General features: G+C 41.8%; 1 protein-coding gene across 2 annotated transcripts in view; it reads left to right on the plus strand.

Annotated features, from left to right (window-relative positions):
* Positions 1 to 27,473, plus strand: part of LOC127572255 (tetratricopeptide repeat protein 39B) — a 205,420-nt gene that overhangs the window by 38,510 nt on the left and 139,437 nt on the right. For both annotated transcript variants that reach the window (XM_052019233.1, XM_052019234.1), the window contains one exon: positions 7,078 to 7,218. In XM_052019233.1, the coding sequence (XP_051875193.1) occupies positions 7,186 to 7,218 (33 nt within the window). In that variant the 5' untranslated portion in view covers positions 7,078 to 7,185. The remainder of the gene's footprint in view (positions 1 to 7,077; positions 7,219 to 27,473) is intronic.

Here is a 27,473-nt window from a genome sequence, read left to right on the forward strand (position 1 = left end):
AGTGCATCTCTTGATTTTCACTATGTTAGCTGATCACAGCAGATTAGTTTCAACATAATAGGTTGTGGAGTGGGAAAATGTGATGGGACTCCTGTTCTTGATTTTTCTTCAGTGATCACTTGGATAGTATGCATGAGTGAAGGAGTGACTGAAATTTAACTTCACCCAAAACCAAATAATTACATATGAAACAAAGTTAATATTAACCTGCAGGTTGCCTGGAGCTGCACATCACATGTCCAGAATTGGGTGTAGTACTCAGAAGTATGGTGTCTTTTGATGTATATTTACTTTTTTGATTTATGTGGTTCAATAGTCAAGCAACAATTTTGTTGCTTACTGTTCTGTGTTCATTGAGCATGCAAGGGCTTTAGTCTGCTTAGACAACACGGTCTTTTGGTTAGACTTATTTTTTCAGCATATTTCATATCGCCTATTTTATCTTCCTATGTGTTGCACTTTGCATGTCTCCTTTTAATTAAATCTACCATTGTTCTACCTACTTAAATATTTTAATTATGTATTTCCATAATTTCTATATTGCTTCTGGTCTGGATTGTTAGGTTGATATCCTGATCTAGTGAATGGCAGAACAGGCTCAAAATAATTAATGGCCTACTGTTCTCATACATTGGACAGATTGTAGCAAGGTTGGGGAGAAGCTTGCTTTTCTCATTAGGTTTTTCCCCATTCTATTTTTCTCAGTTTCTCAAATATGATTGACATATGTAAGTACATATTATTTCTCCTGATCACAGCAGATGAGATTGTGAATACTTTGGGATTGGTGCTTTGGCCTTTATTATCCTGTAATTAGCTTGGATGCATGATTTTGCACTTTTTTGCTAACAGTGTTTTCTATAATAATTGGGGAAAACACCAGAAGAGCAGCGATTTCTTTGCAAAGCAGGAAAAATCATTCTGTTGCCACACCATCCTTCATAATTGGTTAAGTAGTGTGTATTCAATGTGGTTGGTATGGGAATATTTGTTAATATGTAAATAATCTTTTCTTATGTGAGGAAAGAGAGGACAGCTGTTTGGATATAAAGATGAATGTATGATGTTTTCCCAGGTAGGAAATTAAAATAGTTCATCAAAAAGAGAATCTCAGGTTTAACAGTGCAGTTTGCATTTTTACCCAGGCTCTATTCTGCCATGAAATCTTCATTTCTTCACAGTTTTACGTCAAGGAAATAGATTTTCGTAAACTACAAGAACTAGTTTTGGTCTGATCCCTGGCTGGATTACTGCTGGATTAGAATTTATAGTAATGTTATGCTTGTTATGCAAGGTTATGCTTGTAAAATTTCCATTACTTAATTTCCATAAGTTAACACAAGACTATTATTCACATTTAATCAATGGTTGCTCAAAGGTTGTTGTGCATTCTACAGATCCTCACTGTGCTTTGATATAAGTGATGCTCTGGGCTAAGAAATCTGGGAGAATGTGATTTAGAAAAATGCTGGTTTGGAATTTTAGTAGCATTCCTTTCCTGACCCCTTAATCTTGCTATAAAATCATTAAGCAATCAAGTTTATTCAATTACTTTTACTTGATTATTATAAGTTGGAGGTAGAGAAAACAAATCTGTTTTTCACTATGAGCTCTAATTACATTCAAATTGCTGATGCTCATTTAAAACAAAATATATTCACAGCTGTAAAAAAAATCATTATTTTGGCCTGGGCTGGAATTACAATTAGATGCAGGAGATGAAAAGCTCTTCTCTGATATTAGAAGCAAAAGAACCGTCCTGGAATTTATAATGCTGCTTAAGATCTTGCAGCCCCTGAAATTTACTGCTTTCTGGGGGATAAAGTTCTAGCCTAGCAGTCTAGAATTTAGGGCATGCGACATCTAATACAGTACACAAAATGTTATTTAAGGAAAACCCACACAATTAGAATCTGTAGAATGCACAACAACCTTTGAGCAACCATTGATTAAATGTGAATAATAGTCTTGTGAAATGAAAATCTAGTAACTATAAAACCATTGAATTGTTGTAAAAATGCATCAGGGTCACTCTTAAGAAAGAAAATTATGTCTTCACCTGGTGTGGTCTATATGTGACTTCCGACCGTGTGGCTGCAGTGTATAATGTAGTTGACTTTCAACATCCCATCCACAAGACCTGCTAAGTGAATATTAAAGGGCTTTTAAAATATTCTCAAAACTCCTTCAACACAATTAAAAGTTGTTTTAATTGCATGTTCTCATGGAACATATTCTAATGCCTTTAAGATTATTAGAGATATTGAAGATCAGTGGGGTTGAATCATTTGTAAAGTGGACAGTTATGTAAAAATGATGCTAACTCATTTTCCATTTGGTGTAAATAATGGTCAGATGAATAGCTCTGTATTAGTCTGAGTACTTAGCAAACCCAGAAACTCGCAAATATTTCTAAGAGAGGGAATTGTACTGAGTTGGCACCTGATGACAGATGTTAGTCTGATATGCATAGAGATTGTGGTGTGTTGAACAGCTCATAGTTTTAAAACAGCTTTATTGTTCATCACTAGCTATGCAGAGAAAGTGGTCATTATCCTTTAAGGTGCCTGAAGGACACAGCTGCCATTCAGGGCTTGTATGAGATGCTCAAGAAACCATTTGCCTCCATGGATGCTGCTTGACCCACTGAGTTCTTCCAGCATTCTGTTCTTTGTTGGAAAATTGGGATTGATCCACAAGCCTAGTAGGCAGCTACAAAGTACTGTGGTTCAGTGTCAGTAGCAGAATTGTATAGTCATTGGGTTGTTGTAATACATTGAAGTTGCAGTGTAAATACATGTTGCTGTATACCATCACAATCTGTAATTTCATCGCTGGCTCATCCATTATTCCATCATCAACACTGGTTTGCTTTGTGATTTATTTGGAAGGATCATCACCATGTATAAATTAAAATAAAGTACTAACTAGTGGAAACAGCAGCAGACATGCCATGTGCTTAACAGCAAAAGCCGTGGGCTGGAGACAGCGCTAAGGATCAGGACAAACATCAACTTTAGAATGCTGGTGGACAACAGGACAACTAACAGGACCGACAAGGAGATTTCATGAACAAGCTCTCTTCAAACTTGGTTAAATTGGTAAATTGGTTTATTATTGTCACATGTACTGAGCTACAATGAAAAGCTTGTCTTGCATACCGTCCATACAGATCAATTCATTACAACAGTGCATTGAGGTAGTACAAGGTAGAACAATAACAGAGTGCAGAATAAAGTGTTACAGTACAGAGAAAGTGCAGTGCAGGTACACAGTAAGGAGCAAGGTCACAACAAAGTAGATTGTGAGGTCAAGAGTCCACCTTATCGTATTAGGGAACTATTAAATAGTCTTATAACAGTGGGATAGAAGTTGTTCCTGAGCCTGGCGGTACGTGCTTTCAGGCTTTTATCTTCTGCCTGTTGGGAGGCAGGAGAAGAGAAAATGTCTGGGATGGGTGGGATCTTTGATTATGCTGGCTGCTTTACTGAGGCAGCAAGAAGTCCATGAAGGGGAGGCTAGTTTCCATGATGTGCTGAGCTGTGTCCACAACTCTCTGCAGTTTCTTGTGGTCATGGGCAGAGCAGTTGCCATACCAAGCCGTAATGCATCCAGATAGGTGCATTGATAAAAATTGATGAGGGTCAAAGGGGACCTGCCAAATTTCTTTAGCCTTCTGAGGAAGTAGAGATGCTGGTGAGCTTTCTCGGCCATGGCATCAATGTGGCTGGATCAGGTGATGTTCTTCTTGGAACTTGAAACTCTCAATCCTCTCGACTTCAGCACCATTGATATAAATAGAAGCATGTGCACTGCCCTCCTTCCTGAAGTCAATGACCAGCTCTTTTGTTTTCCTGACATTGAAGGAAAGGTTGTTGTCATGACACCATGTCACTAGGCTCTCTATCTCCTTCCCGTACTCCGACTCATTATAATTTGAGATACAGCCCACTACGGTGGTATCATCAGCAAACTTGTAGATGGAGGTAGAGCAGAATCTGACCATGCTGTCGTGAGAGTATAGAGAGTAGCGTAGGGGGCTGAGGACGCAGCCCTGTGGGGCACCAGTGTTGAGAATAATTGTGGCAGAGGTGTCGCTGCCAATCCGTACTGATTGTGGTCTGTTGGTCAGGAGGTCAAGGATCCAGTTGCAAAGGGAGATGTTGAGTCCCAGCTTCAGGATATGGTGATGAGTTTGCTTGGAATTATACTACTGAAGGCAGAGCTGTAGTCAGTAAACAATAGTCTAACATAGACTAGCACATGGTGCAAAAATTAAGGTCCCAACATTACTGAGCAGAAAATCATACTCACTTCTTGAAATTCTCTGTTGTCATTAATATCAGTATGCAGTAATTTAATCAAACTATGTCCTCAAAAGAAGAAGATGGAAAGAAAGACTCTGACTCTGAATATCCTGGTTATAATGTTGAAAATCGGCAGGCTAGAACTAGTTTCATTTCTGCTAAATTGTATCATTGCAGTTCTGGCATTAATGTTTATCTTACAATTTTTCAGGTATATTGCATCCATGAAATTAGGATTATTCATTTTCATATTCCAAGCTCGGGATTTTGTCAGCTCTTCATGACCCAAGCTGGGATTTTCATAAAACACTCCATAGTCTTCAGCTCACTTTACAATAATTATAATAATGTAACAGTCAAAAAGAAAAATATATCATTTATGTGAATCCTCAGCAATTATTATTATTGTTGAGTCTGTCAGTATAAACATATTGGTGAGTGGGGAAACAGCAGCTGAGCTCGACCAGCAAGATCCACTTCACGGTTACAAAGCAAGGCAAACTGAGTGTGTGACAAATGGTTCACTTGCTGTTGTAACATCTCCGTCATCTACAAGTCAAAAGTGTCTGGAATACCCATTTGTTTCAGTACATGCAATTGCAATGATATTCAAGTAGCACAACACTGTCAAGAACAAAGCAGTTCACTCATCAGTACCATTCCTGCTGCACTCATACACATCCTCTTCTGTGCTAGTGGACTTTTACTTTAGCAGCTACTTTTGTAAAGGATAAATTGCACCAATTTACAAAGCTTGCCCTCTGTGACATCGATCACCCAGATCCACAAAGATCCGCTTTCTGGAAAAAGTTTGCAAGAAGTCCAATTACTATAAAGGTTGGAGTCATCCATGAAAATCCACAACCACCTTCTGTGGGCAATTACAGATGGAGGGTAACTGCAGATACAATATGTTCGTGTCAGTCCATGTTAAACCAAGTATAAAAACTACTGCAATGAAAGGCAGCCCTCTACAGAGAAAGAAATGCACTGCATAGACTCCACATAAGACTCCACAGAAATGGATACACAGCAGGGAAACAGGCCCTTTGGCCCACTGGGTCCATGCCAAACATCAAGCACACTACTCCTACCTCATTTTATGAACCCCGCATTCCTATCAACTCTTCTTCCTCATGCTGAGATTCTACCACTCATCTTCACTCAAGCAATGATTTAAGAACATAGAACAGTACAGCACAGGAACAGGCCTGTCAGCCCACAATGTTTGTGCTGACCATTATACCAATTTAAACTAATCCCATCTGCCGCACAATCCCTCCATTCCCTGCCTGTTCATGTGCCTATCTAAATGCCTCTTAAAAAGTTGCCATCATATCTGCTTCCACCACATCCCCCAGAGCGCTTTCCAGGTACGTGCCACTCACTGTGTAAAAAAAAAACCTTGCCTCACAACTCTTCTTTAAACTCCCCCCTCACCTTAACACTATGCCCTCTAGTATTTGGGATTTCCACTCCAGGAAAAAGATTCTGACTGTCTGCTGTATCTATGCCTCTCATAATTTTAAATACCGATCAGGTTGCCTCTCAGCCTCCAATGATCCAGAGAAAACAATCTAAGTTTGTCCAGCCTCTCCTTATGGCTAACATCCTGATGAACCTCTTCTGCACCCTCTCCAATGCCTCCACATCTTCTGGTAATGCAGCGACCAGAACTGTACATGATATTCCAAATGTGGCCTAGCCAGCATGACTTCCTGATTTTTATATTCAACACCCTTACTGATGAAGGCAAGTATGCCATACACCACCTTTACCACCCTATCTTTTTATGTTGCTACCTTTAGGGAACTATGGACTTGCACACCAAATTGCAAGGTCAGTGCAACTACACTGCAAATTGGATTTTCAATGTACAGAGTATTCTAAGTGTATTCTTTGCTGTATTCTTTCCTATTACATATGACCTCCCAAAGTGCAACACTTCACACTCGCTTGGATTAAACTCTATCTGCCATTTCTCTATCCACATTTCCAATTGTTTTATATCCTGCTGAATCCTTTGACAACCTTCCTCACTATCCACAGCTCTGCCACCTTTTGTGTCATCTGCAAACTTATTAATCAGGCTACCTACATTTTCGTCCAAATCACTTGTATGCATCACAAACAACAGAAGTCACAGTAGCACTGGTCCTTGAGGAAGACCATTGGTCTCTCCAGTCAGAATAACATCCCTCTACCACTCCCCTCTGTATTCAATGGCCAAGACAATTTTGGATCCAAAATTTGGGACTTATGTTAATGTTGTCAATTTTATTCTTGATGCGTTGAATACAACTTTGCAAGAGTGGTTAAGAATCTGTTAAGGATCTAGAATCATTTAAGGGTCAGATCAGGAAAGGGTGGCAGGTTCACTTTCCTGAAAATACGTAAGTGAACATTTAGGTTTTATAGAAAAAAATAACCTACAACGTCATCATTTTGCGGTTGATTTTGTTATTTTTAAATATAACTGATTATATTTAAGTAATGGGATTTGAACTCGTCTCCTGATCACTTGTCCAGATTTCTGGGCCACAACGTAAACCTTTACCTACCGTTACCGCTCGGAAGCAGAATTTGCTCTCAGTGGAAATTTGCTTGTACTGTGCACTGTTTAAGGAAATGTGCAGAAGACATGAATTAATTAGCATTGTACCTGGTGGTCAGGTGCTAGCTCCTCCCCGCCGCTGTTACACAAGGGAGAGGAGAGGAGGAGTCTGACGAGACGGTGACTAACAGCAGTGGCTCTCTTATCGTTTTCCAGTAACTAAAGCCGTCCGGTGGAAAGAAGGCGACCCAGGAAAGCGCTCGACTCTGCTGTGTGACCCGGCGAAGAGAAAGTTTCCGCAGACTTGCCCACGGGCTGGAGATCATGGCCAACATCACGGATCCCGAAGTGGATGAGGTATAGTCCCCACGCTGCTCTCGTAGCTGGGGAAAATACTTTGCTTTTTTTATTTTGCTGCGGGCTTTTGTGATACTAGTGCATCGGGTTTGGGATTAGACAATATTGGTGGTGCAGTCGATGGGATTCTGGTTAGAGAGAGTCGAAGGAGGTGGGTATGTCCTGAAATATCTTTAAACAAACCAAGCTGTGGCTGATAGTGGAAGTCTCCTTTCTGCTCAAATCCCATTCTGTCAGTTTCCTCACTGAGCGTGCGCTTCGGTGCCCGCTGTTATAACTCAGTAACATTTTCCTCCCCTCCACAGTACACCCAAGACTTTGAATATATCTCTTTTGCGGCATATCAGACATTTTAGCTACCGATGCCATTTTGTGGCGCTTCTGGGAAGGGACGGGTTATCTCCGAGGTCGCCGTCTGTTTGTTCACTTCCCTGTCACATCCCAGATTAACTATCTGTTTTAATTTAAATCTTCCCTGATCCCGCTTCGCCTAAACCGCACATGCTCTGACGACCTCCCGTTTACATAAAATCAACGTGAAAGGTCTCTCGGGATTGGAAGGAGTATCGTTATCCAGCGATAATCGCGCTGGATCACGGATGATGGGGCTTCGACTGAGCGATCATTGTAACTATTCTGTAGCAGTCTTTTCGAGCTCTTATTCCGATCTCGGAAGCAGCCTTATTCGGGGCCACTATGGGTTTTTTTTTTGCCCTGATTTCCCACTCCTTTAGAGAATTCATAGTCACGTCCAGAGAGTGAGGGTCCTGGTAATGTTTTTTTTGCAGTGTCAAATGATGAATGCAAGACATTTAAGGAAAAACATCAGAAGCAAATCCTGAAGATGTTTGACACACTTTATGTCATCGCTGTTATTTGACACATTTTATATCATCGCTGTTATAGTAAATGCCTTGTACGCAGCAAAGTTCCACAAACAGTATTATGATTGTGATCGGTTTCTTCTTTAGCAATGTTAGTTGAAGGATAGATATTGGACGGGACACTGAAGTGATTTTCAAGTTTCAAAAAAAACCCAGAAAATGAATGACACATTCTGCCTGACCTGCTGAGTGTTTCCAGCTTTTTCCGTTTACCTCTACTGATCTCATTTACCAGCTCTTGGTCCCTAGCCTCTATGCTTTGGTGTTTCAACTGCTCATCCAAATACATTATGCATGCTGCAAAAATTACCCGCTTGCACCACCCTCTTAACCAGTGAGTTCCAGATTACAATCATACTTTAAGTGAAAAATAGTTTTCTTCAGATCTCCTCTAGCCCTCTCACGACTCATCTCAAACCCTCTGGTTTTAGGTGTCTCGCTGTCCATCCTATCTATGCCTTTCATAACTTTGTAAACACTTTAAGGTCCCCGTCAGCCTTTTAAGTTCCAAAGAAAACAAACCCAATCTGTTCAATCTCTCCTAACTGAAATGCTCCATCCCTGGTGACATCCTGGTAAATTTCCTCAGCAACCTATCTAGTGCATTCATGTTCTTCCTACACTGTGGCAACCAGAACTTCACACAATACTCAAGCTATGGCCGAAGTTTTATGAAGTTGTACCATGACCTCCATGTTCTTACCTTCTGTGCCCCAGCTAATGGAGGCCAATATCCCATATGCCTCCTTCATCGCCTATCTATCTGCACTGCCACCTTGAAGGATCAATTGACTTGAATGCCATGGTCACTGTTCCCTCAATATTCCCTTGGGCCCTACCATTCCTGCTGTATGTCCCATCCACATTAGATCTCCCAAAATGCATCATCTAACACTTACCAGGATTAAATTCCATCTGCCATTGCTCTGTCTGATTTACAAGCTGTTCATTATCATTCTGTAACCTAAGACTATCCTTCTCACTATCAACACCATCACCAATTTCTGTGTCAGCTGCAGACTTACTAATTGTATCTCCTACATTGTTATCCAAATCATTGACGTATATATAAACAGTTAGAAGAGAATGTAGGTGGTATGATTAGTAAGTCTGCAGATGGCACAAAAATTGGTAGAATTGAACATAGTGAAGAAGGTTGCCTGAGGATACAGCATGATATAGATCAGCTGGAAAATTGAGCAGAGTAGTAGCAGATGGAACTTAATCCAGGCAAGTGGGAGGTGTTACACTTTGGGAAGTCAAATTCTGGTAGGACATGCAGAGTAAATGGAAGGGGTCTTAGGAGTGTTGATGTGTAGAGAGACCTGGGGTTCAAAGCCATAGCTCATTGAAGGTGGTGACACAGGTGGATAGGGTAGTTAAGAAGTCATTTAGTATGCTTGTCTTCATAGATTGAGGTATTGAGAGGTGGGACATCATGTTGCAGTTGCACAAAACATTGATTAGTTCGCACTTAGAGTAGATAGAATAGATAGAATCTTTTTTCCAGGGCAGGGGAGTCTAGAACTAGAGGGTATAGATTTAAGGCAAGAAGGGAGAAATTTCAAGGAGATCTGAGGGTGGTGAATATCTGGAATAGACTGCTAAAGGAGATACAGTGACAACATTTGAAAGGCATTTGGATAGGTGCTTCGATGGGAAAGGCATAGAGGCCTAATGCAGACAAATGGGATTAATGTAGATAGGCATCACATTCACCATGGGCCTGTTTCTATGATTCTATGACAAACAGCAAGGGTCCCAGGACCGATCCCTCTTGTACACTACTGGTCACAGGCTTCCATCACAAAAGCAACCCTCCACCATCCGCACCCCCTACCCCCACCACCACCCCCCCCCCCCCCCCCCCCGCCATGTCTCCTATTGTCAACTTTGGATCCAACTTGCCAACTTGTTCTGGATCCCATGGGCTCTAACCTTTTGGACTAGCCTTCCATGTGGGAGCTTGCTGAAGGCCTAAATGAAATCCATGTAGGCGACATCAGCCATATTGCACTCATCAATATATTTTGATACTTCCTCAAAAAAAACTTAATCAAGTTAGTCAGACAGGATCTCCCACCAACAAAGCCATGTTGATTAGCTTTCCCAACACATTAGACTCGCTGTCATGTAACCACCTGACTTATCTCTGTTACCTGGTACCACATTTGCTGTCCTCCAGTCATCTGGCAGCTCATCTGTGGCAGGCAAAAATTTAAAAATCTCTGACAAGGTTCCTGCACTCTTTCCTTGCCTCCCATAGCAGCCTGGAATATATCTTATCAGGCTCTGGGGATTTATCTACCTTTATGCCTATTTAAGGCATCTAATATATCCTCCTCATAAATGTTAAAATGCTCTTGAATATCCCTGTCCAGTTCCTTGAAACTTGCAACCACAAAGTCTTTCTCCTTGGTGAATACAGATGAGAAATATTCATTTAAAACGTTGCACATTTCCTCTGGCTCCACAAACAGATTGCCTCTTTGGTCCCTATTAGGCTCTACTCTTAACCTTGTTACTCTTTTGCTCTTAATTTACTTTTTAAATGCCTTTCATATTGTGATGAGTGCAATTGATATCAAAGTTTTAGGGCAAGAAAGATAGTTTTATTACTGTTTTCTTCTGATACTTTGTTTACCATGTCATCAGAATTGTACATAGAACATGGAACAGTACAGTACGGGAATGGGCCCTTTGGCCCATGATGTCTGTACTGCGCATGATGCCAAATGAAACTAATTTTCTTCTGCCTGCACAGGATCCATATGTGTCCATTCCCTGCATATTCATCTATCTATTTCTTGAATGCCACTTTCGTATCTGCTTCAACAACCACCCTTGACAGTGTGTTCCAGGCACCTATCACTCTTTATGTCAAAAAAAACTTGCCCTGCACAACCCCATTAAACTTTCCCTCTCTCACTTTAAAGCTATGCCCTCTAGTATTTGACATTTCCACCTAGCCATCTATCCTATCTATGTTCCTCATAATTTTATAAACTTCTATCAAGTCTCCATTCAGCCTCCAGCTCTCCAGTGAAAACAATCCAAGTTTGTCCAACCTCCCCTTGTAGCTAATACCCTCTATTCCAGGCAACATCCTGGTAAACCTCTTCTGAACCCTCTTCAAAGCCTCCACATCCTTCCTGTAATGGGGCAATCAGAACTGCATGCAATACTGCAAGTGTGGCCTAACCAAAGTTTTATACAACTGCAACATGACTTCCTGACTCTTATACTCTATGCCATTAGCAATGAAGGCAAGCTTGCCATATGTCACCTTTGCCACTCTATCTTCTTGCGTTGCCACTTTTAGGAAGGTATGGACTTGGACCCCAACATCCCTCTGTATATCAATGCTGTTAGGGGTCCTGCCAGTAATTGTATACTTTCCCCTTGCATTTGACCTCCCAAAGTGCAAAACCTCACACTTGCCTGGATTAAACTCCATCTGCCATTTCTCCACCCATACCTGCAACTGATCTCTATCTCACTGTACCCTTTGGCAATTATATACACCATCCACAATGCCACCAATCTTTGTATCTTCTGTGAACTTGCTTACCCATCCATCCACATTTTCATCCAAGTCATTTAGATATATATATTACAAACAGCAGAGATCCCATTTCGGATCCCTGCAGGACACCATTAGTTATGGACCTCCAGACAAAATAAGTCCCATAGACCACTACCCTCTATCTTCTCTGGGCCAATTCTGAATCCAACTGGCCAAGTCACCATGGATCCCATGCATCATAATCTTCTGGATGAGCCTAACATGTGGGATCTTCTCAAATGCCTTAATAAAATCTCTGGTTCAGTTGTTTTTGATAAGCCTAATTTTGTGTTGATCTTTGATTACTGTTGAATTCAGACCATTCACCTTGGTTATTACCATTATGTTTTAAATGCTGCACACTAAAATAGCAAGCAGTCTTTAAAATATTTGTTATTACTGGAAATCCTTTTTAGGAAATCCTTATTCTTTGCTAAATTCCAACAAGTCTTTGGCTTTGTTGTTGGAGTCTCATTATCATGTATTATCTGACTACATTCACTTGCATTTGAGTTGATTGAGTCATTCTGTGCTGCCTAAATAGAGCACTTGTTCTGAACCATAAGTTGAGAAGCATGGCCATTGTGATTTCAGACAAAAGTCCTTGACCACTGCGAATTTGATGTGTCTGTGGAAGGTATTAAAACCATGTAATGAAATCTACCTAGGGAATCATATGTGGGCGGTACATTCAGTTGCTTATATTAGAATGAATAGAAGCACACCTATTGTTCTCAAGGTAGCGAAGGTTAAAAGGGGATTTAATATGTGTTCAAAATTATTAAGAGTTTCGATGGCATAAATAGTGAGAAACTAATTCACTGGAACAGATGATAAGCAGTGATTTAAGACAGTTGACAAGAGAACTAAAGGGGAGATGAGATATTTTTAAATGCAGCCAGTTTTTATGATCTTCAATGGCCTGTCTAGAAGGATAATGGAAGCAAATTTAAAAGAGAAATGTATCTGAGAAGGAAAATTTGCAGTGCCACAGAGAAGGAGCAGGGTAGGGAGGCTAATTGGATAGCTTCTCGAAAAGAGCTGGCCCAAGCACAATGAGCTCCTATGTTCTACAATTCAAGAATATGGGCTACTTTGAGCTTGATGTAGCAAATGCAAAACTTACTCTTTGCCTTCATTATTCTTTGAAATTGATAGCAACCTGGGTTTCCACATATGCTTAGTATAGAAATCTTGAAGTTGTAGCATGTTTTTCCATTGCAATCAAAGGTAATGTTATGACATTATCACATAAGCAAGTGTTAGCAGGTGGTTAGTCTGCAATAAAGTATTTATCCTTGTGAAGCTTCTGGTGTCATCCAGATATTAATATAGTTTGGACATATGAGGACTCCAGAACTGGTTCGCACATCACAAAGAGCTTCAACATCTGCTCCACTTTATTTATCACTCATAAGTGAATTCAATCCTGTTGTTGTCCCATTCTGTTCTTGGGGAAATCCTAAGTCAGTAAGTGTGTCTTCCCTGGCTACTATTCCTGCTGAGAGCTTCTAGCTCTTTAACCTGTTGCATATTTGCACACTTAATAGACTCTGCAGCATAGCTGATTTTAGTTTAATCCTATTGTATTTGCAGCAGACAAAAGAGCATGGTGGTAGAAAGCCACAGACTGAAGATGCTGATGGTCAGTTTAATGTTTTTAATGTTATTACAGTAAGAACAATAATCTGATAGGGGTAGATGTCTTTGATTTATCAATAAGCTGCAGTTTAACAATAAGGTGTAAATAACTCATAAAATTTGATGCAGTGGTTTCAAACTTATGATTACCAGAAGAAAGTCATGTAAAAGCCTTTGGTTAGGATCTTTGAGTCCTCGTTGTCCACGGGAATGGTACCGGAGGATTGGAGGGTGGTAAATGTTGTCCCCTTATTCAAAAAAGGCAGTAGGGATAGTCCAGGGAATTATAGACCAGTGAGCCTTACGTCTGTGGTGGGCAAGCTGTTGGAAAGGATTCTTAGAGATGGGATCTATTGGCATTTGGAGAATCGTGGTCTGATCAGGAACAGCCAGCATGGCTTTGTGAAGGGCAGATCATGTCTCACAAGCCTGATAGGGTTCTTTGAGGAGGTGACCAGACACATTGATGAGGGTAGTGCAGTAGATGTGGTCTACATGGATTTTAGTAAGGCACTTGACAGGGTTCCACATGGTAGGCTTCTTCAGAAGGTCAGAGGGCATGTGATCCAGGGAAACTTGGCCATGTGGATTCAGAATTTGGCTTGCCTGTAGAAAGCAGTTGTGATGGAAGGAGTGCTTTCAGATTGGAGGGCTGTGACTAGCGGTGTCCCACAAGGATCATTTCTGGGACCTCTGCTTTTCGTGATTTTTATTAATGACTTGAATGAGGGGTAGAAGGGTGGGTTGGCAAGTTTGCGGAGGTTGGTGGTGTTGTGGATAGTGTAGAGGATTGTTGAAGATTGCAGAGGGACATTGATAGGATGCAGAGCTAGGCTGACAAGTGGCAGATGGAGTTCAATCCGGAGAAGTGTGAGGTGGTACACTTTGGAAGGACAAACTCCAAGGCCGAGTACAAAGCTAATGGCAGGATTCTGGGTAGTGCAGAGGAGCAGAGGGATCTAGTGGTCCATATCCACAGATCCCTGACAGTTGCCTCACAGGTGGATAGTGTAGTTAAGAAAGCTTAGGGGATGTTAGCTTTCATAAGTCGATGGATCGAGCTTAAGAGCCACGAGGTAATGATGCAGCTCTACAAAACTGTCGTTAGACCACACTTAGAGTACAGTGTCCAGTTCTGGTCAGCTCATTATAGGAAGGATGTGGAAGCATTGGAAAGGGTGCAGAGGAGATTTACCAGGATGCTGCCTGGTTTAGAGAGTATGCGTTGAGGAGAGACTAAGGGAGCTAGGGCTTTACTCTTTGGAGAGAAGGAGGATGAGAGGAGACATGATAGAGGTGTACAAGATATTGAGAGGAATAGATAGGGTGGACAGCCAGTGCCTCTTTCCCAGGGCACCAATGCTCAATACAAGAGGGCATGGCTTTAAAGTAATGGGTGTGAAGTTCAAGGGAGATATCAGAGGGAGGTTTTTTATCCAGAGAGTGGTTGGGGCATGGAATGCGCTGCCTGGGGTGGTGGTGGAGGCAGGTACATTGGTCAAATTCAAGAGATTACTAGATAAGCAAATGGAGGAATTTAAAATAGAGGGATACGTGGGAGGAAGGGATTAGATAGTCTTAGACAAAGTTTAAAGGTCAGCACATCATTGTGGGCCGAAGGGCCTGTATTGTGCTGTACTATTCTATGTTCTATGAAATCAGTGAACTGACAATAAATTCAGGTACTTGTAAATTAGTCTCACAAAAAAAATGTTGAAAATCTTGCGCTTTGGTTCATGAGTTGTTAATGGCATATCATGTTGTAATTACAGCTGAACAAACTCTCTAGCTCTAAAATTGATGTTATCCACGTGGACTCTAATTCCCTCATAAATATTTCAAAATTAATGGATTTTAATTGTATATTTTTTCACAATGCTTATGATATTTTAACTTTTGCTGTAGTTTTACAAGGTACAATGTTTAAAACATTAGCTAAAAATTGTGTCTATTTCTTGTTTGCAGTTTATGAGAGTTATTCAATGTGATTGAATATTCAGCCAGTTTGGTAACATCAGTTAGTGAAAGCTGCAGGTCCCATTGAACTGATGCATGATTGTAACTACTGCAGGAAAAGGCAGAATCCACACCTTGGTGATTGCTAGATCTTTAGTTGCAGCCATGTTCATGGACAATGGCAAGCCCCGTCATTGTGCAGTTTACCTCAAAACCCACACCTATGATCTTGGACCTTTTACATGCATTTTCTGTAACCACTGATCAAAACTTTTGCCATATACACAGAAAGTATGATTGCAGCATGGCAGGGATGCACTGGAAACCCATTTCTTACTGGTATATACACCAGAAGTTGTTCCTATGGCATTAAACAGGTAGTCTTGGCTGACTGTTGCTCTCCATCCACAACAATAAATTTTGTCCATCTGGAAACCAACTTGGAAGTAAAAATTAGATAACATCAATCAGATGATAGCAGTTCACTTAGCATTAAATCTATCATAAAATATTTCAAAGCTGTATTTGATGTTGGAAGTAATACAATAAGTGTGGATGAGTGTACTTGAAAGACTCATTATCCCTGAATTAGGTATAGCCCTACTCAGTCAAGTGGTGAAAATAGTCATTTTTAATTTAGGTGACCTTGATTTGGGAGCTCTGTTCACTCTTTTTGCAAGGTACAGTTGGAACAAAGAAACACCTAAAACAGTCTTTTTCCTGTGAAATTGAGATGTCAATCACTTGGGCAAAGGGTGCGAGTGGGAAGTAAGATGTTAAAGGGAAATTCCTCTTGTACACTGTTTTGAGGCAAAGCTGTTCTAAGGGCCACATGCTTGTCCCTTTGATGGAAGTCTTCACCTAAACAAGGCAAGTGCCAGTATGGAGGTGTATTTCATGTTATGAGGAAGAGTACATGCCAGCATGAATGTATTTGTGTTTGTGCTTATGTGTTTGGGTTTGAGGGGGTAGAGTGAGATGATATTGTGGCCATTATGGAGAGTTGGTTGCAGGAGGGACAGACAACATTTAGGAAACAGTGATCACAACTCCTTAAGTTTTAAATTGGTAATGAATAAGGATAAGTGTGGACTTCGCTGGAAAGTACTAAATTGGGGGAGGGCAAAGTGTGCTATTATTAGACAGGAGCTAGGGGAGTTAATTGGGAGTAGCTGTTATTGGACATGTCCACGTCTGACATGTCAGAGTTGTTTAAAGCCCCGCTGGTCAGAGCTTAGGATAGGTGTGCCCCAGTGAAGAGGAAGGACAAGGATGGTAAGGCAAGGGAACCTTGGATGACTAGAGAGATTATGAACTTACACATGCTTCCTTTATCTTTTTGAATAATGTTTAGAAAGCTAAAATCAGAGAGGGTCTCTGAAGAATACAAAGCTAGTAGGAAAGAACTCAAGCAGGGGATGAGGAAGGCTAAAAGGGGCCATGGAATGTCCTTGGCAAGTAGGATTAAAAAGAACCCTAGGGCATTTTATATGCATTACAGACAGGGATAACTAGGGAGAGGTAGGACCACTGAAGGATAAAGGAGAGAATTTATTCTTGGAGTCAGATGTGGGCGAGGTACTAAATGAGTACTTTGCATCAATATTCACCAAGGAGAAGGACATGGAGGATAGGGAGATTAGTGTGGGGAATGCTAATATGCTAAGGCATTTTGAGATCAAGAAGGAGATGGTACTGGGTCTTTTGAAGGGCATCAAGGTGAATACGTCCCCAGGACCTGATGGGATATATCCCAGGTTATTAAAGAAGCAAGAGGGAAGATTGTGGGTGCCTTGACAAAGATCTTTGTATCCTCATGCAGCAGGAGAGGTCCAAGGCAGCTGGAGTGTAGCCAGTGTTGTTCCTTTGTTCAAGAAGGGAAATAGGGATACCCTAGGAAATTATAGGCTGCTAAGCTTCACATCAGTGGGAGGGAACCTGTTGGAGAGGATTCTTAGGGAGAGGATTTATGTGCACTTTTGAAGAACATGGCATGATTAGAAACAGTCAGCATGGCTTTGTGCAGGGTGGGTCAAACTTGATTGAGCTTTTTGAGGAGGTGACAAAGTTGTTTGATGAGGCTAGGACAGTTGATGATGTTTACAAGGATTTTACTGAGGCATTTGACAAGGTCTCTCGTGGTAGGTTAATCCAGAAGATTAAGATGCATGGGATCCCTGGTGACTTGGTAGTTTGGATTCAGAATTGGCATGCCCATAGTAGACAGGGTAGTGGTGCAAAGGTGTTATTCTGGCTGGAAATCTGTGACCAGTGGTGTTCCGCAGGGATCCGTATTGGGATCTCTGTTGTTTGTGCTATATATAAATGACTTTGAATAAAATGTAGATGGGTTAGTTAGTATGATTGTAGACAACAGGAAGATTGGTGGAGGTGTGGACAGTATAGAGTGCTGTCAAAGGATACAACAGAATGAAGATCAGTTACAGATATGGGTGGAGAAGTGGCAGATGGTGTTTAATCCAAGCAAGTGTGAGGTGTTGCACTTTGGGAGGTCAAACGCAAGGGGAAAGTATGCAGTTCATGCAGGACCCTTAAAGCGTGGATGTGCAGAGGGATCTTGGGGTTCAAGTCCATAGCTCCCTGAAAGTGGCCACAAAAGTAGATAGGGTGGTAAGGAAGGCATATTGCATGCTTGCCTTCATTGGTCAGGGCATTGAGAGGGTGGTAAGGAAGGCATATTGCATGCTTGCCTTCATTGGTCAGGGCATTGAGATTTAAGAACGTAATGTTACCACTTTAAAAAAAACTTTGGTTAGGCTGCACTTGGAGTATTGTGTGCGGTTCTGGTCGCCGAATTACAGGATGGATGTGGAGACTTTGGAAAGGGTGCAGATGAGGTTTACCAGGATGCTGCCTGGATTAGAAGGTATGAGCTATAAGGAGAGGTTGGACAAACTAGGGTTGTTTTCTCTGGAGTGCCAGAGGCTGACAGGAGACCTGATAGAAGTTTATAAAATTATAAGAGGCATAGATAAGTTAGATGGTCAGAATCTTTTCTCAGGGTAGAAATGTCAAACGCTACAGGATGTACATTTATGGTGAGTGAAGGAACATTTAAAGGAGATGCGTAGGGCATGTTTTATTTTTACACAAAGTGTGATACATGCCTGGGACGGGCTGCCAGGGGTAGTGGTGGAAGCAGCTACGATAGTGTTGTTTAAGAGGCTTTTAGATAAATACGGTGAATGTCCAGGGAATGAAGGGATATGGATCATGTACAGGCAGGAAAGATATGGTTGAATTTGGCATCGTGTTGAGTGTGGACATTGTGGACTGAAAGGCCTGTCCCTATGTGTTCTGTGCTCTAAGTCTGAGGTTTTGATTAAGTGGGAAAGACTATTTCACCAACTGATGAGTCAGTAACTCAGGATTACAACTGTTGAAAACAGCATCAAAACAGAAAAAAAAAGGATCAAAAGAACCGTCGATGCTGTAAATCTGATATAAAAACAGAAACGCTGAGCGGCACCTGTGGAAAGAGAAACAGAATTAAAATTTCAAGTTGAAGGCCCTTTCTAGGAACTGTGAGAAAGAGAAAGCAAATTGGTTTTAAATCACAGAGAAGATGGGAAAGGGATGGATAAGAAGAAGGAAACATCTCTGAAAGGGTGAGCCAGGATTGCTGTGGGTATAGGTTGTATGGGCCCTCAGGTCAAATAACTTAATGGGGCAATTAGAATGATAATATAGACAAAGAAGTATAATGTGTTGCAAATAGTGAGCTGTGGGTCATAACCAGCAGTTTGGGGTGTGCTCATGGAAAGAAGAATTGAGCCAATAGCTCCTGTGCTTCTGTATCTTCCTTTGCAACTGGATCCTTGACTTTCCCATCGGCAGACATCGATCATTACAGATCAGCAACAACTTCTTCTCACTGACCTCAACATAGGTGTGCCTCAGGGCTGCGTGCTTAGCCCCCTGCTCTGTTTTCTTTACACCTATGACTGTGTGTCTAAGCACAGCTCCAATACCATTCACGAATTTGCTGACAACAGCAGTGTTGTTGGCTGAATAATTGTTGGTGATGAGTCAGCATACAGAAGTGAGATAGAACACCTGGCTGAGTGGTGCTAGAATAACAACCTCACTCACCAAGTCAACAAAACCAAGAAACTGATCATTGACTTCAGAAAGGGGAAATCAGGAGACCAAGTGCCAGTTCTCATTGGCGGGTCAGAGGTGGAGAGAGTTAGCAGCTTCAAATTCCTGGGCATTAGCATCTCGGATGACTTGTCCTGGGCCCAGCACGTAGATGCAATCACGAAGGCGTGCCAGCACCTCTACTTTCTTAAAAGCTTAAGCAGATTTGGCATGTCGCCAAATACTGTAACAAACTTCGATAGCTGCACTGGTGAAAGTATCCTGACTAATTGCTTCGTAGCCTGGTACAGCAATTCCAACGCACAGGAATGCAAGAGGCTGCAGAGAATTGTGGACATAGCCTGGTCCATGACAGGCATAGCCCTCCCCAACATTGAAAGCATTTACATGAAGTGCTGCCTAAAGAAGGCAGCATCTATTATCACGGATCCCCACCATCTGGGTCGTGCCCTTTTCTCGCTGCTACCATCAGGTAGGAGCATAGAAGCCTGAAGTCCCGCACCACCAGGCTCAGGAAAAACTACTTTCCCACAACCAACAGGTTCTTGAACAGGAGATTGAACTACCTCAGCAATGGAACACCACTTGCACTACCATGGACTTGCCTTTGATTGTGTTTGTTTGATATTACACTAATTCTTGTTCTGCACAGCCTTTTTTCTTTGCTGTCTTATATAATTTATGTTCTGTGTGCTGTCTGAATATATGTGCCTGTGATGCTACTGAAAGCAGATTTTCCATTGTACCTGTACCTCACAATAGACTTGAGATAAATTAGAGCAGAAATGATTAGTTCTGATATTGACAGAGAAAGTGAATAGGAGGGCAAGAAGGGGCCATAAAATGACCATGGCATGTCGGATCAGGGGGAATCCCAATACCTTTTATGGGTATATCAGAAACAAGAAGGTAACAAAGGAAGTAAAATAACCCATCAGGGTTCAGACAGGTACTCTATGAGTGGAGCCAGGGAATAAAGGTGAGATCCTAAATGAATGATTCATTTTGCTATTCTCCATGGAGAAGGATATGGAGGTTCATGAGTTAAGTGAGGGGTATAGAGCATATCTATATCAGGAAAGAGGAACTGCTAGAAATATTGGAGAAAATTAGGGTTGAAGAATCCCCAGGGTCTAATGGAATATATTCCTGGATGCTAAGGGAAGCAAGGGAGGAGATCGCTGGGGCTCTGGCAGAGAATTTTGCATCTTTGTCAGCTGTTTTTGAGATACCAGAAGGCTGAAGTTTAGCTAATGTTGTCCCCTTGTTCAAAAAGGGCAGTAGGTGGAATTATAGCCATAAGTAGAAGGGAAGTTGTTGAAGAAGATTTTGACAGCCAGGATTTATGTTCACTTGGGAACTGATTAGAAGGAGTCAGCATGGTTTTGTACAGGGGGGATCATGTCTAACAAACCTGAGGTTTTTTTTGAGGAGATTGCTAAGAAAATTTATGAATTTGATTAGACCATAAGCCCATAAGACATAGGGCAGAATTAGGCCATTCAGCCCATCGAGTCTGCTCTGCTCCATGGCTGATTTATTTTTCCCTCTCAACCCCATTCTCCTGCCTTCTCCCCGAAACCTTTGATGGCCTTACTAATCAAGAACCTATCAACCTCCGCTTTAAATATACCCAATGACTTGGCCTCCACAGCTGCCTGTGGCAATGAATTTCACAGATTCGTCACCCTCTGGCTAATGAAATTCCTCCTCATCGCTGTTCTAAAGAGGTGTCCTTCTATTCTGAGTTTGTGCCCTGTGGTTCTATACTCTCCCTCTACTGGAAGCATCCTCTCCACTTCCGCTCTATCCAGGCCTTTAGGTTTCAATGAGATCCCCCCTCATCCTTCTAAACTCCAGTGAGTACGGGTCCAGAGCCATCAAACGGCAAATCCCTCATACGTTAACCCTTTCATTCTCAAGGTAATTCTTTTAAACCTCCTCTGGACCCTCTACAATGCCAGCACATCCTTCCTTAGATATGGGGCCCAAAACTGCTCACAATACGCCAAATGTGGTCTGACCAACACCTTATAAAGCCTCAGCATTATATCCTTGCTTTTATATTCTAGTCCTCTCGAAATGAATGCTAACCTTGCATTTGTCTTCCTTACTACTGACTCAACCTGCAAGATAACTTTTGGGGAATCCTGTACTTGGACTCCCAAGTCCCTTTGCACCTCCAATTTTTGAATTCGCTCCCCGTTTAAAAAATAGTCTACGCCTTTATTCCTTCCACCAAAGTGCATGACACTTCCCCTACGCTGTATTCCATCTGCCACCTCTTTGCACATTCTCCAAACCTGTCCAAGTCCTTCTGCAGACTCCTGGCTTCCTCAACACTCCCCTCCATCTACCTTTTGTATCATCCAGAAACGTGGCCACAAAGTCATGAATTCCATCATCAAGATCATTAACATATAATGTGAAAAGTAGCAGACCCAACACCGACTCCTGAGGAACACCACGAGTCAACATCAGCCTACCAGAAAAGGCCCCCTTCATTCCCACTCTTTGCCTTCTCCCAGTCAGCCAATCTTCTATCCATACTAGTACCTTTCCTATAATATCATGGGCTCCTATCTTGTTTCGCAGCCTCATGTGCAGCGCCTTGTCAAAGGCCTTCTGAAAATCCAAGTAAACAACATCCACTGATTCTCCTTTATCTATCCTGCCTGTTACTTCCTCAAAGAATTCCAACAGATTTGTCAGGCAAGATCTCCTCTGAAGGAAACCATGCTGACTTCGGCCTATTTTATCATGTGCTTTCAAGTATCCTGAGACCTCATCCTTAATAATGGACTCTAACATCTTACCAACCACTGAAGTCAGGCGAACTGGCCTATAAGTTCCTGTCTTTTGCCTCCCTCCCTTCTTAATGAGTGGAGTGACATTTGCGATTTTCCAATCCTCCGGAACCATTCCTGAATCTAGTAATTCTTGAAAGATCACTACTGATGCCTCCACAATCCCTTCAGCTACTTCTTTCAGAACCCTGGGGTGTAGTTCATCCAATCCAGGTGACTTATCCACCTTCAGACCTTTCAGCTTCCGAAGCACCTTCTCCTTAGTAATAGTGACGACTCTCACTTCTGCCCCCTGACTGTCTCAAATTTCTGGCATGTTGCTGGTATCTTCCACAGTGAAGAGTGACATAAAATACTTATTCAGTTCATCTGCCATTTCTTTGTTCTCCATTACTACCTCTCCAGTGTCATTTTCCAGCAGTCCGATATTCACTCTTGCCTCTCTTTTACTCTTTATATATCCGAAAAACTTTTGGTATCCTCTTTTACATTATCGACTAGCTTACTTTCATATTTCATTTTTTCTTGCCTTCTGTTTGTTTTTAAAAGCTTCCCAATTCCCTAGCTTCCCACTATTTTTTTTGCAATATTATGTGCCCGATCTTTTGCTTTTTTGCTGTCTTTGACTTCCCTTGTCAGCCACGGTTGCCTCATCCTCCATTTAGAATGCTCTTTTTACCTTGCAGTTTCTTAACTCTACCCACAAGGGTTCTACGTGTTCTGATACTATGTCACTTCTTGTTAAGGATTTGATTTCATTTTTTACTAACAGAGCTGAGCCACCCACCCCCTCTGCCCAACTGCCTGTCTTTTCAATAGGATATGTATCCTTGGATGTTTAGCTCCCAGCTGTGATCTTCTTTCAACTATGACTATAAACCAGGTAATTACAGGCCGGTAAGCCTGACATCAGTAGTAGGTAAATTATTGGAAGGTGTTCTGAGAGATCAGATATATAAGTATTTGGACAGCCAAGGGCTGATTAAGGGTTTAAGGCTTTGTGCACGGTAGATCGTGTTTAACGAATCTTGTAGAGTTTTTCGAGGAGGTTACCAAGAAAGTAGATGAAGGAAAGGCTGTGGATGTTGTCTACATGGACCTTAGTAAGGCCTTTGACAAGATCCCACATGGGAGGTTAGTTCAGAAGGTTCAGACACCAGGTATCCATGGAGAGGTTGTAAGCTGGATTCGAAACTGGCTGTGTGGGAGAAAAGCGAGAGTGGTAGTGGATGATTGTTTCTCAGACTGGAGGCCTGTGACTAGTAGTGTGCCTCAGAGATCTGTGCTAGGTTCATTGTTGTTTGTTGTCTATCTCAATGATCTAGATGATAATGTGGTAAATTGGATCAGCAAGTTTGCTGATGACACTAAGATTGGAGGCATTGTGGACAGCGAGGAAGGCTTTCAAAGCTTGCAGAGGGATCTTGAGCAACTGGGAAAAATGGGCCAGAAAATGGCAGATGGAATTTAATGCAGACAAGTGTGAAGTGTTGTATTTTGGAAGGACAAATCAAGGTAGGACATACACAGTAAATGGTAGGGCACTGAAGAGTGTGGAGGGACAAAGGGATCTGGGAGTTCAGATACATAATTCCCTGAAAGTGACGTCACAGGTAGACGGGGTTGTAAAGAAAGCTTTTGGCATCCTCACATTCATCAATCAAGGTATTGAGTATAGGAGTTGGGATGTTATGGTGAGGTTGTATAAGACATTGGTGAGGCCAAATTTGGAGTATTGTGTGCAATTCTGGTCACCTAACTATAGGAAGGATATCAGTAAGATTGAAAGAGTGCAGAGGACATTTACTAGAATGTTGCTGGGTCTTCAGGAGTCGAGTTACAGGGAAAGATTGAACAGGTTAGGACTTTATTCCTTGGAGCGTAGAAGAATGAGTGGAGATTTGATAGAAGTTTACAAAATTCTGAGGGGTATAGACAGAGTAAATGCAAGTAGGCTCTTTCCACCTAGATTAGGAGAGATAAGTATGAGAGGACATGGCTTTAGGGTGAAAGGGGAAAGGTTTACGGGGAACTTCTTCACTCAGAGAGTGGTGGGAGTGTGGAACGAACTGCCATCTGTCGTGGTAAATGTGGGCTCACTCAAGTTTTAAGAATAAATTGGATAGATACCTGGATGGGAGAGGTTTGGAGGGTTATGGACTGGGTGCAGGTAAATGGGACTAGTGGAATAACGTTTTGGCACAGACTAGAAGACTATTGTTCTATGACTGTGATGCCCACAACGTCATACCTGCTAATTTCTAACTGAGTTCTGAGCTCATCTACTTTACTTCACAGACTGCGTACATTCAAATATAACACCTTCAGTATTCGCCACCCTTCTTCTCTACTTTGTCTCCATGTTTCATGAAGTTAAATTCTTATCCCTTTCTAAGTTTTCTGTCTTATTCTTTATTCTGGAGACTTCAGTAACCTCTCCTGCTCTCTCTCTCTCCCTTTTACTTTTCCAATCTATTGAACACACCCCTCTACTATTTAGGTTAAAGCCCTATCCACAGCCCTAGTTATGTGATTTGCCAAGACCCTGGTCCCAACATGGTTCAGGTGGAGTCCATCCCATCGGAACAGCTCCCTCCTTCCCCAATACTGACGCCAGTGTCCCAAGAATTCAAAGCCACTTCTCCCACACCAATCTTTGAGCGACGCATTTAACTCTCTGATCTCATTGACCAATTTGCACGTGGCTCAGGTAGCAATCCAGAGACTATTACCTTTTTTGCTTTGCTTGGACCTTAGTGAGGTTTTTGATGAGCTCCTGTATGATAGGTTGTTCTGAAACTTGAAGGCACAAGGGATCCAAGGCATGTTGGGAAACTGCATCCAAAATTGGCTTGGATGCAGGAGGTAGTGGTGGATGGTTGTTTACTGACTGGAAATCTGTAACAAGTGATGTATCACAGGGGTTGGTGTGACAAAAATGGATGACATTTTTGCAGATGACAAAAGTTGGTGGAGTTGTGGATTGTGATGAAAGTTGTCAAAGGAAATGTTGGCAGAGAAATGGCAGAAGGAGTTTAATCCAGACAAGTGCAGGGTAATTCACTTTGGGAGGTTCAAATTCTAGTGGGACATACAGAATAAATGGCAGGCACCTTAGGAGTACTGATGTATAGAGAGACCTTGGGGTGCAAGTCCATAGCTCCCTGCAGGTGGCAACATAGGTGGAAAGGGTGGTGAAGAAGGCATTTGGTATGCTTGCCTTCATAGGCCAAGGCATTGAGTTTAAGAGTCAGGACATCATGTTGCAGTTGTACAAAACATTGGTAAACTCTACTTGGACTATTGTGTATAGTTCTGGTCACCATGCTACAGGAAGGCTGTGGTAGCAATAGAGAGAGCGCAGCAGAGATTCACCAGGATGTTGTCTGGAATGGAGGGTTTTGCATAAAGAGAGAGTGGATAATCTGGGCATATTCTCACTGGAATGTAGGAGGCTAGGGGTTGACCTTATAGATGTCTGTAAAGTAATGAGAGGCATAGACAGAATAGATGGTCAGAATCTTTTTCCCAGGATAACAGAGTCTAGAACTAGAGAGTACGGTTTTGAGGGGAGAAGAGAGAATGACCAGGATGGGAGGGATCCTTGATAATGTTAGCTGCTTTCCAGAGGTAGTAGGAATTTAAAGGCGATTTGAGGGGTAAGTTTTTCACACACAGGGCGATGAATATCTGGAATAAGATGCCTGAGAAGAAATTTCATTATAGATGGCTATGAACTTTTGGACTACTGGGGTTTTTAAATGCTCAGTAGTTGGTTATATTCAAGACTTATGCTGAGATATTTTTGGATATAATGGTGCCAAGGGATTTGGGGATTGGTAGAAAAGGAAATTAAAGGTATGGGGTCACCCATAATCATGTCAGATGGTAGGACAGCTGTGAGGGAGGGCTGTGTGATCTCATTGTATATTTTATATTATTACATCGGAACATCATCTCCCGTAACCACACATGCTGTTGGGTTACATTATAACTTGTATTTAGATTTTAAGTGCCTGCAGTGTTCTCAGGAAGTTGGCCTGATTGGGCTGGCATGAAATCGTAGTCCTTCAGTTTCCCTTCAACTATACAAATCATCCCTGTAATTACATATCATATTCCCTTTTGAAAGTTACTATTGAATCTATTTCCACTAGTGTTTCAAGCATTGTGTTGCAGATGATAGTAACAAGTCCTGCTTTTTTTAAACAATGACCATGCATCGAGGGATGTGCTGAAGCTGGGTACAGCCACTGCAAGGGCTGTATGGGGAAGAACCATAGTTTAGCACCCTCCTGCCATTGCATACCAATTAGTTGAAATCTCTGTCAGAACTGCATAAACTTTTCTTTAAGGTTGTAAAGTCCTGCATGGGAGGCTGCTTCAGAAGATTAAGTTGCTTGGCATTCAGGATTCAATGTTGGCTTAGCGGGAGAAGCCAGAGAGTAGTAGTAGATGGTTGTCTCTCTGATTGGAGGCCTATGACTAGTGGTGTGCCACAGGGATCAGTGCTGGGTCTGTTGTTGTTTATCATCTATATTAATGACTTAGATGATAATGTGGTGAACTGGATAAGCAAATTTGGGGATGACACCAAGATTGGGGGCATAGTGAACAGCGAGGAAGGCTAGCAAAGTTTGCAAAGTGGTCTGGACCAGCTGGGAAAATGGGCTGAAAAATGGCTGATGGAATTTAATGCAGACAAGTGTGAGGTGATGCACTTTGGGAGGACAAACCAGGGCAAGACTTGCACAATGAATGGTAGGGAACTGAGGTGTGCAGCAGAACAAAGGGACCTGGGAATACAGATCTACAGTTCCTTGAAAGTGGCATCACAGGTAGATAGGGTGGTAAAGAGAGCCTTTGGCACATTGGCCTTCATAAATCAGGGCATTGAGTACAGGAGTTGGGATGTTATGTTAAAGTTGTATATAAGATGTTGGTGAGGCCAAATTTGGAGTATTGTGTGCAGTTCTGGTCATCTACCCACAGGAAAGATATCAATAAGCTTGAAAGACTGCAGAGAAAATTTACACAGATGTTGGCAGGACTTGAGGACTTGAGTTACAGGGATAGGTTAAATAGGTTAGGATTTTATTCCCCGGAGCGCAGAAGAATGAGGGGAGATCTTTTAGAAGTATACAAAATTATGATGCATATAGACAGAGTGAATGCATTGCAGGATTTTCCCCTCAGGTTGGGTGAGACTAGAACTAGAGGTCATAGGTTTAGGGTGATAGGTGAAATATTGAAGGGGAATCTGAAGGGGAACTACTTCAC

Source organism: Pristis pectinata, chromosome 7, assembly GCF_009764475.1.
Source record: "Pristis pectinata isolate sPriPec2 chromosome 7, sPriPec2.1.pri, whole genome shotgun sequence".
Taxonomy (NCBI): Eukaryota; Metazoa; Chordata; class Chondrichthyes; order Rhinopristiformes; family Pristidae; genus Pristis; species Pristis pectinata.